Source organism: Scyliorhinus torazame, chromosome 7, assembly GCF_047496885.1.
Source record: "Scyliorhinus torazame isolate Kashiwa2021f chromosome 7, sScyTor2.1, whole genome shotgun sequence".
In the NCBI taxonomy this organism is placed as follows: domain Eukaryota; kingdom Metazoa; phylum Chordata; class Chondrichthyes; order Carcharhiniformes; family Scyliorhinidae; genus Scyliorhinus; species Scyliorhinus torazame.
This window is the reverse complement of record NC_092713.1, coordinates 252,010,150-252,026,713: the sequence shown is the minus strand read 5'-3', so window position 1 is coordinate 252,026,713 and position 16,564 is coordinate 252,010,150. Positions and strand designations below refer to the sequence as shown.

Genomic DNA, 16,564 nt, shown 5'->3' with positions numbered 1-16,564 from the left:
GGTCAATAATTTATCTACCCCTGCCTTAGAAAATATTCAATAACCCTGCCTCCACCACTCTCTGGGAAGAGAGTTCCAAACATTAGTGCCTCTGCTTAAATGCTGACCCTCTGAGAGAAAACAATTCTCCTAATCTCCGTCTTAAGTGATAAACCCCCTATTATTAAACTGTGTCCCCTAGACCTCATCTCTCCCACAAGGGGAAACATCCTTTCAGAATCCGATCTGTCAAGCCCCTCAGCTTATATACTTCAATAAGATCACCTCTCATTCTTCTAAACTCCAATGGATACAGGTCCAACCTATCCTCATAATATAACCCTCTCATCCAAGAAACCAGTTGAGTGAACCTTCTCTTAACTGCTTCAATGCAACTATGTCCTTTCTTAAATCAAGCCAACATTGTACACAATTTTCCAGATGTGGTCCACCAATGACCTGTACAAATGTAGCAAAGCATTCCCATTTTTATATTCCATTCTCCTTTCCTTGCAATAAACGACAACATTCCTAATCACTCACTGTGCATGCATACTAACTTTTTCTGATTCTTGTATCAAATTACCCGGATCCCTGTACCCCAGAGTTTTGCATTCTCACTCCATTTAAATAACATGCTGCTTTTCTATTCTTCTTGTCAAAGTGGACAAGTTCACATTTTCCCACATTGTACTTCATCTGCCAAATATTACCCAGTCACTTATTCTATCTATATCTCTTTGGAGACCCAATCTGTCCTCTTCACAATTTACTTACCTACTTATTCTTATGTCAGCAAACTTAACAACTATACATTTGACCATTTAATCCCAAAACATTGATGTCAATTGTAAATAGTTGAGGTTCCGGTACTCATCACTGTGGCACTCCACTCTTCGCATCTTGCCAACACGAAAATGATCCATTTTAGCCTACTCTCTGCTTCCTCTAGCTAACCAGTCCTCTATTCATGCTGCTTTTATCACCGCACCATGGGCTCTTATTTTGCGTAGTAACCTTTGATGTGCCATCTTGTCAAATGCCTTCTGGAAATCAAGGTACAACACATCCACTGGTTCCCCTTTTATCCACATTGCTTGTTACTTTCTCAAAGGACTTCAATAAATTAGTCAAATATTATTTCCATTTCACAAAAACACGTTGACTCTGCCAGATTGCACTGAGATTTTCCAACTACCTCACTATAACCTCCTTAATAATAGATTTGATAATAGTAATAATTCAATGATAATAATAATAACAGTGAAATTGTACCTCACATTCATCAAACATTCAGGGAGAGATAGGAGAAAATTGGAACAAAGTATTACTTTGGAACATATAAAATCTCCAGCTGGAGCCAAAACTTACAGTTGTATTATAGGCGACTGTACCAAGTTTAAAATACGCTTCAGTTGTTTTGTTCAGCAGACTTGTAACATTATCTGAAGAAAAAAACAATAAAATGAAATTCAATGTGTAAACTAAATCTCCTTTGCTTAAAATTGTGTTTTTAAATATTGACAATTTCTTACCCGTGGGGGGGAAACAGGAACAATGATAAAGAGTAACATGGTTGTTGTTGTAAGCAGAATTGATTGGATAATTCTCAGCCAAATGAAACATTTTCTGAAAAGCATCATGGATAAAAATGAAGCTGATAAGAGTGCAGAAACCTTCCTCAGTGAAACGTGTAAAATACTGGATCAGGTAGCTGGCCTCTGTGGCAACCAGAATGAGACAAAAGAATGCTGTCCATATTCCAATCCAAAGGCGAAATTCCAAATAGTCAAGCTGGTAATCGCTGTGAATGTATATTTACAAAATAAAGAATTAATATTAATCGAGCAATTAATAAAATGCTAAAATATTTCCAATAACTATAGCTTCAAACAGCTTCAATTTCTATGGGGAAGATCTTCCGGCTGTTCACGCTGGTGGGATCATCCGGTCCCATCAATGGCGCACCATCACCGGGGGTCGGTTAGCTCAGTTGGCTAGATAGTTGGTTTGTGATGTGGCGCAATGCCAACAGTGCAGGTTCAATTCCCATACCTGCTGAGGTTATTCGTGAAGGCCCTGCCTTCTCAACCTAGCCCCTTGCCTGAGTTGTGGCGACCCTCAGGTTAAATCACCACCAGTCGTTGGTTAGCACTGCTGCCTCACGGCGCCGAGGTCCCAGGTTCGATCCCGGCTCTGGGTCATTGTCCTTGTGGAGTTTGCACATTCTCCCTGTGTTTGCGTGAGTTTCGGCCCCACAAGCCAAAGATGTGCAGGGTAGGTGGATTGGCCACACTAAATTGCCCCTTAATTGGAAAAAATTGGGTCCTCTAAAAAAATGTTTAAAATCACCACCAGTCAGCTCTCGAAGGGAACTGCAACCCAATGGTCCTCTGGGACTGTGGCGACATTTACATTTATTGCTTTTTATATATGGAGAGCTTATCTGCCGTGAGACTGTACCCATAGGATCGATGGGATGAAATTCAAATAAGGTCACTTCTTCCCCTCATCATATTTATCTTTCCATTGTAAAAAGGGGCCTGGTGTATAATGGGCAGCTGATCTGCTCCTATCTGTTTTGTGCCTCCACAAAACTGGAATTTCACCACAAATTATTTCAAGGATCCCACTAAAATGTATTCGTTGTTTCACAGAGACCATCAGTATATGTGGGGCATCACAAAAAATGTATTTTTATCACCAATACAATGAGCTAATTTTAGGAACATTTCAAAAATATGTTTTACATTAATTGAGAGGGGAGAAAGAAAAATAGTAAGTGAAGGAATTCGAAGTAAATATTTTTAAAGCCAAATGTTTGCTGAATCGAGTCTTGAAACATTCCCTGAAACACCTGTCTGCCCCTTTTTTTGTAATGGGGGGTGGCTAAAAAATAAATTTTTCCAATATCCATTATGGTTTATTAATTCTAGACAGGTGCTTAGTCAGGAAAATATCAACTAACGGGTACAAAATCTCAAAAGAAAAATATTTGAATTCAAAAAATTCCTTTGTATTTTCAAGACCCTTTAAAGAATAGACCTAGAGTTCCCCCAATGGTTCAACTGGGTGAGGATATTCCAAAATGCCGTGGACACAGGAAAGGTTCTAGTGGATTGGAAAAATGCTAACGTAACACCCTTATTCAAAAAGTGAAGGAGGCAGAATGTGGGAATGTGGGAAATTACAGACCAGTTAGTTTAACATCTGTTTAACATCTGTTGTTCGAAAATTGTTAGAATTATCAAGGACGTAATATCAGGACACTTAGAGAGCCAAAGTGCTATCCAACAGAATCAACATGGTTTTATGAAGGGCAAATCATGTTTGACTAATTTGCTTGAGTTCTGAAGATGCAACAAGCAAAGTGAATAATGGGGAACCTGTAGATGTAGTATATGTGGACTTCCAAAAGGCATTTGATAAGGTGCCACACAGAAGATTCATTCACAAGGTGAAATCACATGGGATTAGGGGTAACTTATTAGCTGGATAGAAGACTGGCTGACGGATAGGAGACAAGATAGTCGGAATAAATGGGTCTTTTACTGGACGGCAAGATGTAACTAGTGGGGTGCCACAGGGTTCTGTCCTTGGGCTCCAGCTATTTACAACCTATATTAACGACATGGATACAGGGATAGAAGGTTCTATAGCCAAATTTGCAGAATGCACAAAAATAGGTGGGATGGTAAGTTGCAATGAAGAAATAAGAACCTTAGAAATGGATATAGGTAGGTTAGGAGAGTGGGCCAAAATGAGGCAGATGGAGTTTAACGTGGATAAGTGTGAGGCCATGCATTTTGGTTGAAAAAATGGAAAGGCAACTTATTACCTAAACGGGGAGAGACTTCGGGGTGCTCCGATGCAGAGGGATCTGGGTGTCCTTGTGCATGAGTCACAGAAAACGAGCATGCAGGTGCAACAGATAATAAGGAAAGCAAATGGGATGTTGCCATTTATAGCAAAAGGAATTGCGTATAAAGGTAAGGAAGTGTTGCAACTATACAAGGAATAGTGCACAGTTTTGGTCCCCTTATTTGAGGAAAGATGTAGTGGCATTGGAGGCAGCTCAGAGGAAGTTCACTCGATTGATTCCAGCAATGAGGGGTTTGTCGTATGAGGAGAGATTGAACAGTTTAGGCCTGTACTCTCTCGCATTTAGAAGAATGCAGGAAGATCTAATTGAGGTATACAAGATGCTAAAAGGCACGGCTAAAGTAGACTTGGAGCAGATGCTTCCTCTTGTGGGGCAGTCTAAAACGGGAGGTCATAATCTTAGAATAAGAGGTAGCAAATTTAAAACACATTTGAGGAAAAACTACTTCTCCCAAAGGGTTGTGAATCTGTGGAATTCGCTACCACAGAGTGCGGTGCATGCAGGGACAGTGAGTAAATTTAAGGAGGAGTTAGACAGATTTTTAATTGATAATGGGTGAAGGGTTATGGAGAACGAGTAGGACGGTGGAGTTGAGGACAGGATGGGATCAGCCATGATAACATTGAGGGTGTTGGGTTCGGAATTGCCTACTCCTGCTCCTAGGTCATGTGTTCGAGGGAGGAGATGCTCTGGCTGATTTCGCAATCCAGCTCTTGGTCTGTAACATTATAGGCAGCAGAGGAGGAACATATCAGCCATAATGGAATGGTGGAGCAGTCTCGATGGGCCGAATGGTGAAATTCAATGTAAACAACCAAGTACGAAGGGATAACAGAAGGCGCACTGCAGTGGTGAAACCACACCCCAATGAAACTCCATGGGGATTGAAATGCTTCTCCAAGACACAAGCTGGAGAGTGGCTCTATCCTGGGAGAGTGTTTTAGGACAGACAAGCTGCAGCTGTTCTTTCCCCTGATATGGGGTGTGAAACATGAAATAAAGCAGGCGTCAAGGCTTCACAGACTCAAAGCGACCCCCATCCCGGGGAAGACCTCTGACTTGGCCTCCTCCAGCCCAGCAGGAGCCCCTTGAACCCCATCTCCCTTGAATGAACACCCCGCCAACATCTGGCCAGCTACTGCTGTGGTCCCGGGACGTAAGTGGAGAAGGGTATTCATCTCCTTGCTCCCACTTGGAGACCATGGTCCATGGTAAATGCGTAAATCCCATTTCGGGCCTCTCCCAGAATTCTCCTAAAATAGTGGGATTTGCGCTGGGCGGAATGCAGCCAGAGAATTGCCCCCATAATGCGGAGGGAAGAAAACACGGAAATCTGCTTTTCATCTTGAGGTATCCTCTCAACAACTTCAAAAAGCTTTTATAATAAAGTGTGACCACAGCTGCCGGGTCACCATCGTGGAGGGCGAACACCCCCACCCATGACCAGGCAGGCAGGGCGAGCTACAAAGTGTGCCTGGCGCACTGGCCCCCAGTCTGCCGATTTAGTTCCTGACTCCTTGGGAGTTCGTAGGTCGATGAGAATGTCAGCATCGACCAACTGACATTTACTCATCCTAATTGGCTTCCTACCACTTGAGGGTCAGGCCAAGTCGCCGATCCGACCCCAAACTCGCCTCTGGGAAAATAGTTCAGCAGAGGGATGGTGCTGATGAACTGGGTTGTTGGCGCAAATTTTCACACCCACCTGCCTCTGTACTGGGGGCAAAAGTTCTGCCCATAGTCTCCATATCAAGCTCATTCGCTTACACAAGCCAATGAGTTAGTGTAGCCAATAGAAAGTGACCATTGATTGCTTTACAACCATTATTATGACACATTCACAATAAGAATAAAGAAAGTCAATATACTTCACCAAATATAAAACTCCAATATCAAATTGATACTGAAACTTAAGTAATGTTCAACCACAATTATCATACCTGCTAATGTTGAAGAGCAGTCGCTCAAATACCAAAACAGGACCAGTGCTACCAAGAACAGTTAACGGCTGGCCAGAAAAGAGGCAGAAAACCGCTCCGGCAATAGCTGTTCCAAGGAAGCTCTCTATAATTCCCTGGAATATATATATAGGAACAAAAAGCTCTGATCATTATGATGCTAAACTGATTTTGTTTTTCTTTAATAATACAGTCATGGAAGAGAAAAAGTAAGAAACGGCAGAAAGAAGCAAAAGATCAGAGGGTAACAGACAAAGAGGAGAAGAAAGAAACAGAAAATCAGAAAAGAGCAAATAAAGTAAGAGCGAGAAAAGAAAATGGGAAAAAAAATGAAACAACGTAAGAGTGAACAGCAAGTTATAAATATTGTAGTAACCTGAAGTTTAAAAATATTCTCATAAGTACAGAACATGTACAGAAACAAAAATAGAAAGTAGAAATCAGTGTAATCATTTTTACTTTTGGTGAGACAAGCTGACTATGCAGCCAGGGTAAAGAGCGTTATAACATGTAATTACCGGGACTAAACTAATCTTTTGTTGTGCAGGCGTTGTGAACTAATATGCCAGATGAAAAGTATAATGACATAATACTATCAAAATAAATTGCACCCAAGTAAGTTGAATACAAACCTGCATATTGTCAGTTGCATCACCCAAGATTCCCCCAAATGTAATTGCATTTGTTACACTGGCCAAATAGATGAATAGGACAGCTGAAAGACACTGGAGGTTCAGCGCATCATAAAAGTCACTGGCAAACCAAGGTGCTTTTCTTTTGATGTCATTGATCAATCCTCCAAATAACCTAGAGATGGGACAAAACATAGGTTTTTTTAATGAACCTATTGCAACATATATTTCACTGGTTTACGTTATCAGAATAATTTTCTGCTCCTGTGTTTAATTTTAAGCTAATACCCCAATTCTGTACAATGAGTATCACAGTGGTTAGCACTGTTGCTTCACAGCACCAGGGTCCCAGGTACGATTCCCGCTTGGGTCACTGTCTGTGTGGAGTATGCATGTTCTCCCTGTGTCTGCGTGGGTTTCCTCCGGTTTCCTCCCACAAGTCCTGATAGATGTGCTGTTAGGTGAATTGGACATTCTGAATTCTCTTTCCGTGTATAGAACATAGAACATAGAACAATACAGCGCAGTACAGGCCCTTCGGCCCACGATGTTGCACCGAAACAAAAGCCATCTAACCTACACTATACCATTATCATCCATATGTTTATCCAATAAACTTTTAAATGCCCTCAATGTTGGCGAACAGGTGCCGGAGTGTGGCGAGTAGGGGATTTTCACAGTAACTTCCTTGCAGTGTTAATGTAAGCCTACTTGTGACAATAATAAAGATTATTATTATTAAATGGTAACTGCGCTGTTCAATTTGAAATTGAACAGGAAGCTCCTGGCTTCAATTTTTGACCTGTGCTAAATTCTCAGCTGAGAGACACGGCACAGTGGCACAATGGTTACCACTGCTGCCTCATAGCACCAGAGTCCTGGGTTCAATTCCGGCCTTGGGTGACTGTCTGTGTGGAGTTTGTACTTTCTGCCCCTGTCTGCGTGGGTTTCCTTTGGGTGCTCTGGTTTCTCTCAGTCCAAAAAAGTGCAGGTTAGGTGGATTGGCCATGTTAAATTTCCCCTTAGTGTCCAAAGATATGTAGGTTAGCTGAGTTATGGGGGGGGGGCCTAAGTAGGATGCTCTTTCAGAGGGTTGGTGCAGACTCGATGGGCCGAATGGCCTCCATCTGTACTGTAGGAATTCTATGGTTCTATATATTTCTTCATGTAATTATTTAAAATATATATATATGTTATTCATAAAATTTGTAAAAGCACAACTTTGACAAGTTGACAGTACATCAAGTGCAATAAAGTTCTATTTTTTTCTGTAAAGTACAAGTCACCAGGTTGCCTAACTGCATTTATAATTACAGATTATATATACAATATACATTTCATGCCAAACATTCTCTGCTACATACAGCCCCTGGGGTTTTATACGGGTCCCAGTCCCTTGGGGTTGTAAATAAGCCAAAAGTAGTCTGTAGATACTCACTTTCCTGTTCTTTTCAAATCTTCAGCAACATGCAGACTACTCCCATATCTTTCTTCATGATGAATATGACTTCCTTTATGCATGTGAACTTTAAAACTATGAGAATAGCAGATTTTCAACAAGATAAAATATTAATGGGAATTCTTTTAAAACTGAAATGTAACTTTGTGTTATGGTAATGTTGCACGCAAATTATTATACCATTAAACTGGACTGAGAACAATTTACTTCTGTAATATATTCCAATCATATAATGACAGAAAAGTGACTAATATTAAAATACTATCTGCACAAGACTTCTTCTATAGGAGGTCACATTACAAGACACCAACAGTAAATGCTATTTGTGTGGTTGTATATATGCCAATATGGGAGTGATTGAGAAGCGGGACCAAATACAAAAAGATACAAATAAGTTAAGAAAGTGAATTGAGGAATGGCAAAATGGCAATTCATGAGGGCAGCAACAAAAACTTGCCAATTGCGCGATAAATTGTCAGAAGAATCTTCCCAGGAGCATTATCAAACAATCCGACACCAAGATACAACAGGAGAGATGAGGGCAAATGACAAACAGCTTGGGCAGAGAAGTAAGTTTGAAGGAGCAACTTAAAGGAGACGAAAGAAGTAGAGAGGTTTAATGAGGGAATCCCAAAGCTTAGGGTCTGCTAGACTTCTCCTTGGCACATTTGTGTAATTAATAAGGCTTAAGTTATCAAATTGTAAGGACGGCGCCGTGGCACAGTGGTTAGCACTGCTGCTTCACGGTGCTGAGGACCAGGTTCAATCCTGCCACCGGGTCACTGTCTGTGTGGAGTTTGCACATTTTCCCCATGTCTGCATGGGTCTCAACCCCACAGCCCAAAGGATGTGCAGGGTGGTGGATTGGCCATGCTAAACTGCCCTTAATTGGAAAAAAATAATTGGGTATTCTAAATTTTTTTAAAAAGTTATCAAATTGTAATTTACATAAGCTTAGTGATGAAACATCTTAATTTATATACATTATTGGAATGTTAAGAAAGTCTCAAAGTTGGTATTCCTTTAAGTGCCAAAATACTGTAATGTAGCTTTAAGAAACAAAACGTGGAAGGACAGCTGGGACACATTTTGCATTTTTGGGCTCCAGTGAGTTCAGCATCAGCAATAAACAAATGCCAAGATTGCAATGCTACCAGGTTAGAAGGGTGGTCTGATGATGGTTCTCCAGTAAAAAGGGTACAAGTTAAAGTTAGATTGCTGTGGGAAAGTACTCCTCTCATTGATCAAGAATTGTAACTATTTGGTTAGATGTTTGTTGTGTTATGTTACTTCGAGTAACTTAAGCTGCTACTTGATGTAGGCTTTGCTGAAGGATGCTCCAGACTCTGAGATAAGTTCAACGTATTTATTGAGTGATTAACAATGCTCCTAAATGAGTTCGACACTCTGCTAATCTGACTCTAGTAACTCAGTCTACTTTGCTAACTATATAAGCTTGCTCTAGACCATGTGCTAGGGTGTGACGTTGCTGTTAATCAACCCTGTCTTGCTCTCTAGGTTTGTGCCGGAGGAAGAGGCAGAGCCTGTGTGCCTTGTCCTTTTTATAGTGGTCGTGTAGTGCCCCCTTGTGGTAATACCACCTCTGGGTGTCCTGATTACCCATTGGTTGTGTCCTGTTCTGACGACCCATTGGTTGCGCGTCTGCATATCATGACAAAGTTGTTACAGGTGCACAGATTGAGCTGGATGTTGCAAAAGCTGTCTGCAAAAAAAGGTAAAAAAATAGGGAAACAACACTGGGGTCTTGCAATCGTCAGGGGATACTACTTGTCTCAGGACACTTGCTTGGCACATTATTGGGAAAGAAAGTGAGGGGTTAAGAGAAGAACACTTGGTCAGAAGCTAGCATTTTTGCAAGACATTGCTAGTTGATGGGTTGGGGGTTGCCATAAGAACCTAGAAGTGAGCACAGTGGGTAGCACAGCTCCAGGGTCCCAGGTTCGATTCCTGGCTTGGGTCACTGTCTGTACAGAGTCTGCACAGTCTCCCTGTGTATGTGTGGGTTTTCTCCGGGTGCTCCGGTTTCCTCCCACAAGTCCTGAAAGATGCGCTGTTAGGTAATTTGGACATTCTGAATTCTCCTTCTGTGTACCCGAACAGGCGCTGGAATGTGGCGACTAGGGGCTTTTCACAGTAACTTCATTGCAGTGTTAATGTATGCCTACTTATTGACAATAAAGATTATTATTAAGTGATTAAAGTAATTGTCATAGGTTGAGTATTGTAATTGGAATCCAGATTAGTGTTAGAATCCAGCATTAGGCTAAAGTTAATCCCTTAAGAGAAAGGTAATAGTCTTTTTATGAAAACTATCACTGACAGAGAGAGAATGAAGGATCCACCTGGGTTGAGGTTTTAAAGCTGTAAAGGAGTTTGTATGTTAGGGTTATGTTGATGAAGTTAAAATCTTGAAGGATCTTGTGAGTCAAGACACCAGGTTTAATTAACTGAGAAAAGGTCTCTGAAGTCCTGAGATCCACAAAAAGATGACTGACATGCATTGATCTTGTGAACAGTACCATGCCTCAATTAGTGAAATGTTAAGTATCAATCTTTATTGTCCAATAAACCTTGTTATCTTAGTGATTGTCCTTTTTGCCAATAAGTTTATTCTCAACAAGAATGTTTTTACTCTGGGGTTTAGCGCAGAATCCAAAAACCCTACAGACTTAAGCAGCTCAGTCATGGCCAGCAAGGGTGGATTGATGAAAATCAATTAATCTTCAACGAAGTAGTGAGTCTCCATGAAGTCACAAGGAAGTTGCGGTCTCTGGAGCTGGTGAAGTTTAGAAATGGAAGGGGGAAGGTCAGAATAGATTTGAAATAGGAATGGGAATTTTAAATCAAGGCATTGCTGAGTAAGTCAGTGTAGGTCAGCAAGCATGTGTGATTGGTGAACGAGACTTTTGTAAGGGCCCCGAAGAATCCAGCACAGGTTTTAAGGATACAAAATAATAAAGTTTATTTACTATAACAATATATACATAGCAGTAGCAGTAACTTCCCTTGCTACCTTCTCCTTCCTCCTGGTTCCTGGACTGGCCAGCTTATTTATAGTAGGAGTTTCTCCGCCCCCCTCTTGGGGAAGTTCATACTCCCATAGGATTGTGGGATAATCATTAGTCCCCAGCCAATCGTCAGTAGGCAGGTTATAACAGAGACAGAGTGAGAGTTAGGATATGGCCACAGAGTTTTAGATGAGCTCAAGTTTAAAGAGGATGAGATAAGGCAAGGTCAAAGGTAGGAGATGCTATGGAGTTGGCGAGGATGTAAGGAATCTTACCTCGAGGTTAAATAGGACGCCAGTCTGATACAACCTCAGACTGTGGCCAGGCAGCTGGAGTCAAATGATAAGGAATGGAGTTTGTGGCGGGACCAAAGACAATAATCTTTATGCAATATTTAATTGGGAAAATATTTGGTCATCTAATACTCAATGTTAGACGAGAAGTCTGACAAATCAAAAGCAGTAGAAAGGTCGAAAGATGTGGCAGTGAGGTGGAGCTAAGTGTTGTCAGAGTACATGGAAACCTAACGTTATGGTTTCAGACGATGTTGTCAAATGGCAGCAAGTAGTTAAAATATGAGGGGTCCAAGGAAAGATCGTTTGGGTGATTCCTGAGGTATTGGTGCAGGATAGATGGGTAAACCATTGTAGCAGATGTTTTGGCTATGACGCGATAGTTGGGAATCGAACAAGGCAAGGGCAGTTCTATCTAGCTTGACAACAGGGAGGGGCGTTGGAGGAGGATGGTGTGGTCAACTGTGTGAGGCAGCAGTTTGCAAGGACCGAGATGTCAAGAGAAATGATCTAAGGGTCAAGATTTGTTTTGCATATCAGAACAGCTACAGAATCATTAGAAAAGAGCTGAAAACAATACAATATATAAATTGGTTTAAAACTGAGGAAGCGTGAAAAATAGTAACTATTCTGAATGAACATATATCCTCTAGGTATTTACAAGGGAAGACATGAGAAACATGCTCTCTCAAAACAAAGATACCCAAGAAAAATAAGCAAATTTGTTAAATGAGATGGAATGTAATAAAGAAAGATGGGAAAGGACATATTATATATTGCCTTTCATGGATTTAGAATGTCCCAAATCAGTTCACAGTTAATGAAGTACTTTTCAATTATAGTTCTTGTTATAATGTGAGGTGATGTAGCAGCAGGGCCCAACAAACTGCAGTGACATAAACAACCAGATTTTCTGTTTTACTGAAGTTGGTTGAGGGATAAATATTAGCCAGGGTACGTGGAGAAAATGCATGCTGAAGCACTCTCAAACTCGACTCACTACGCTGGACTGAGTTTAAACCCACAACATTCTAAATCAGAGGCACTGCCTCTAATGGACAGCTGCCAACCTCTGGTTGGCTGGCATCCTTCAAGGGAAGGTGGAGGGGTGGGTGGTGGGGGTAAGGAGGGTCAGGGTTTCCGTTCACGGGGTCCTGCACTCCAGGGAAGGCTGATTGGTACTCAGTTAGGTGCCTGATTGGTACTTAATACAATGAGTCTTCCCCAAAGGAGTTGATGTGGGGCTCTGGCCAGCTCTCTCGCCACAAAAGAGCCCGAGACCATTATCTGGATTAAATTCTACTCAATAGGTACATCCTCCCCAATGCTACTTTTCAGACTTTTTCTCTCTAGGAAGCACAATGGAAGAACAGTTTTAAGAAATTACCTACACACTTATCTCAACTTTCCTATCAGAAGAGTCAAGAGATACAAATAATGCCCTTTAGAAAGAAAATATTTATCCTCAGATAAGGCACTACCTCATATCACTTTTGTGGAATCTCTAGCAGCCGAAACACGTACAACAGGTGGAATACGTTCAACAATCCAGGAAGCTGTAATTACCCTGCCTGCTTGGTGGATTTATTCTATTGTACGTGGTGGACAAAAACAATGAAATAAAATCAATTTACTCAACGCTTACCGCTTGTGCAATGATGGAAGAATCTTTGGAGGTGCTATCCGTAAAGTGGGATCCCACTTCCCTGGAGGTAGCACAGTTACCTCATCAAGGAACTCATCAATTCCAGCTAGTAGGTCTTCTCTCAATTTTGCCTTAAATGCCACAATATGGAACAACTGCAAAATAATATTGTGTAATTTAATCAACTATTTAAAAAGAATGAATAATTCATTACAAAGCAAATGGCAACTATAAATATAGCTTTACTTAAAATTTATTTGCAGGATCAAATAAATCCATAAAATCCTGACCGTGCAGAAAGGATGCCATTGAGCTCATCGAGTCTGCACCGACCCTCTGAAAGAGCACTCTACCTAGGCCCACTCCTCCACCCTATCCTCATAACCTGCGCATTGCTCATGGGTAATCCACCTTACTTACACATCTTTGGACAGTGGGAGGAAACCGGAGCACACGGAGGAAACCAAAGCAGACATGGGCAGACTGTGGAACTCCACACAGACAGTCACCCAAGGCTGGAATCGAACCTGGGTCCCTGATGCTGTGAGGCAGCAGTGCGAACCACAGTTCCACCTGTCTGTGTGGAGTTTTCACATTCTCCCCGTGTTTGCATGGGTTTTCTCCAGGTGCTCCAGTTTCCTCCCATAGTCCAAAAATGTGCAGTTAGGTGGTTTTGCCATGCTTAAATTGCCCCTTTAGTTAGGGGGCAGTATTCTCCCCCCCCACGCCGGTTTGGAGAATCGCCGGGGCGCCGCGCGAGTCGCGCCACCCCATCCCGACACCCGCACGCGATTCTCCCGCCCCACCGAAACCAGCGCCGCGAGAATCGCGCCAGGCCGCTCGGAGAATTGCCGCAAACGGCGAGCAGCAATTCTCCGGCCCGGATGGGCCGAGCGGCTGGCGAAGAAAATGACAGTCCCGCCGGTGCAGTTCACCCCTAGTCGCTGCCGGCGGGAACTGTGCGGGAATGCTGGGGAGGGGTGGCCTATGGGGGGGGCGGTTTCCTTCACCGGGGGGGGCCTCGGATGGGGTCTGGCCCGTGCTCGGGGCCTACCGATCAGCGGGCCGGCCTCTACCCCCCCGGGCCTACCTCCTTCCGCGGCCGGTCCCAGAACCCCGACACCATGTTGGTGAGGGGCCGGCGCGCGGAAGAAGTTCCCCGCGCATGCGCAGGAATGAGCTGCCCCAACTGCGCATGCGCGGGTTGGCGTGGCGCCCATTTGGCGCCGCGTAAGAAGGCTGGAGCGGCGTGAACCGCTCCAGCGCCATGCTGGCCCCCTGTGGGGGCCAGAATAGATTGTGCCCGGGCCCTGTTCACGCCGTCGTGAAACGCGACAGCGTTCACGATGGCGCGGGCACTTAGTCCCGGGGGCGGAGAATCCCGTCCAGGGTGCTCTTTGAGGGTTAGTGCAGACTTGTTGAGCTGAATGGCCTCCTTCTGCATTGAAGGATTCTATAATTCACCATGCTTCAATATTCACTCTAAAGATTTGAAAATACTTTCATGATTGAGAATTTGTAAAAGATCAATTCCAGAAGTACAATTCAGTAGTAAAACCTATATGAGCAGAAAATGCTAACATGGAAATTGTTACCAAAATAACTGCGAGTTTCATGTGTATTCTGTTTCTGGTGTATAAATCATCCACAACTTGCGGCAGAGATACCTTGTGAATTGTGAATTGCTACAAGCTGAGATTTGTGCCACTTTGCAATTAGCCTCACCTACACAACAGTTCACCCTCAACCTTCCCATGAGTTTCATGAAGTTACTGCATTTGTACATTAACTGCCTATTAAGCTCACCACAGAAAGTTGAGGCTGGTAATTTATCATTTAAATAGTCTGAATTGACAATCAACTTATTCACCCCAGAAAGAGAACAATTTAAATTATGAAGTCTCATTCCTACAGGTACTAAACTGTTGTTAGAAACAAGTTTTAATTGAAGTTCTGTTCCTTCTTTTCCATTCTCCCTCTTACCTCTCTCTCTCTCAATCCAATGTTTTATCTTTATTTTTATTTTTATACCTGATTTGACTTTGCTTCATCCCCTCAAGTCAGCCTTCTTCACTGTTCCTCTGTTTCTTTCTCAACCTTCGAATATCATTGATTCAGGAGACACAGGACACGATTCTTCCAAAAGGTTTCTTAGAATGGTAGTGAGCGAGAACAGCCACGGGCTTCCCAGCGCTCAGCCGGGCAAGACTATCACAGGAATACAACTTTAATTGGTCCACTTAAGGAGGTCCCACAGGTGTCACCCTGCAAATGAAGGCTCGCCAGCCGATTCGCCTGTACCGCGATAGCCGGCCCCCCCATTAACAAGATAGAGCAGCACGTACACTGCTCTTGCACCGTCAACCCCACTCAGCTCACAGCCATGGCGCCAAGACACGGCCCCACAATTCAGGAATGCAGATCTGGAAGGCTCCTAGAGGCAGTTGAGGCCGGGAGGGATGTCCTGTTCCCCCGGGGGTCCCGGAAGGTAAGCCACAGGCAGCCAGTGCCGCCTGGGATGAATCATAGAACTTACAGTGCAGAAGGAGGCCATTCAGCCCATTGAATCTGCACGGGCCTTGGGAAGAGCACCCTACATAAGCCCTCCACCTGATCCCAATAACCCGACCTAAACTTTAGGACACTAAGGGGTAATTTAGCATGACCACTCCACCTAACCTATATATCTTTGGACTGTGGGAGGAAACCGGAGTACCCAAAGGAAAACCCACCCAGATACGGGGAGAAAGTACAAACTTCACACAAAAGGGGCAGTGGCCATTACCTCGGGCAGCATCACGAGGGGGACTGGCACCCAGTGCCACAAGAAGGCCAGCGGCCTACTCCGGGTCGGCATGGATGAGTTGGCACTGGATGCCCCCCCCCCAATGAGACTGCACCTGGCACCGCCCCAGCCCAGCACCGTGCCCAGGTACACCCATGCCGTCTACGCTGCCCTCTCCCCAAAACCTTATTTCCCCTTCTTCTACCCTCCACCCCAAGCCCCTCCCCAGCCACCAACTCCCCTAGAATCTTCCCCCCACCCCCCTCTCCCCTCGTTGAACTACGTGTGTGGCTAATGATGTCCTCCCAGTGTCTCCGCAGGAGAAGTTGGCCCATAACTGTCGGGGGTGGGCCCAGATTGCGACGGGGTGCCGGACATCAGAATCCTCACCACCTTCAAGGAACAGGCCCCAGGGGTTACAGGCGTAGCCAAGGACAGAGCGGTCACCAATGTGGAGGTTTGGCGCAAGCCGCACAGATGAGGATCCACTGGGCCCCACCCAGATGGATGTCACATGTGAGTAGCTATTGCCATTCTGAATGACGCATCCCTCCCACTGACCACATGTCCATTCTCCAGCAGGACTTCCAGCTGACGGCGTGGCTTATCTGGGGTTGTCCCACCCCCTGCCTCGCAGACGAACACCTCGGAGGAGACCTCCGAGGATGCCATCACAGATGCATAACAGCTATCATCCCACCCTCCACCAGTGCAGAGACACGCACCCCGGTGAGCAACGTTAGTGGTCAGGCTTCTGGGGCACATTCTGGAATTGGGCACTTTTAAAATTAAAAACAAATTCTCAACTTTGTGTCATCTGCAAATTTGGAGACATTTTGTTCCCTCATTCAAATCATTCCCTAATTAAAGGGCAATTTAGAGTGGCCAATCCACCTACCCT

The 16,564-nt window shown here is 43.7% G+C and overlaps 1 protein-coding gene across 1 annotated transcript in view; it reads right to left on the bottom strand.

Moving 5' to 3' along the window:
• LOC140426952 (electrogenic sodium bicarbonate cotransporter 1-like) overlaps positions 1-16,564 on the bottom strand; it is a 147,976-nt gene that overhangs the window by 74,899 nt on the left and 56,513 nt on the right. Inside the window, exons 7-12 of the mRNA XM_072512257.1 lie at positions 12,879-13,033; positions 7,891-7,986; positions 6,453-6,627; positions 5,803-5,936; positions 1,515-1,783; positions 1,351-1,424 (exon numbers count right to left, since the gene is read on the bottom strand). Coding sequence (XP_072368358.1) covers positions 1,351-1,424; positions 1,515-1,783; positions 5,803-5,936; positions 6,453-6,627; positions 7,891-7,986; positions 12,879-13,033 — 903 coding nt within the window. The remainder of the gene's footprint in view (positions 1-1,350; positions 1,425-1,514; positions 1,784-5,802; positions 5,937-6,452; positions 6,628-7,890; positions 7,987-12,878; positions 13,034-16,564) is intronic.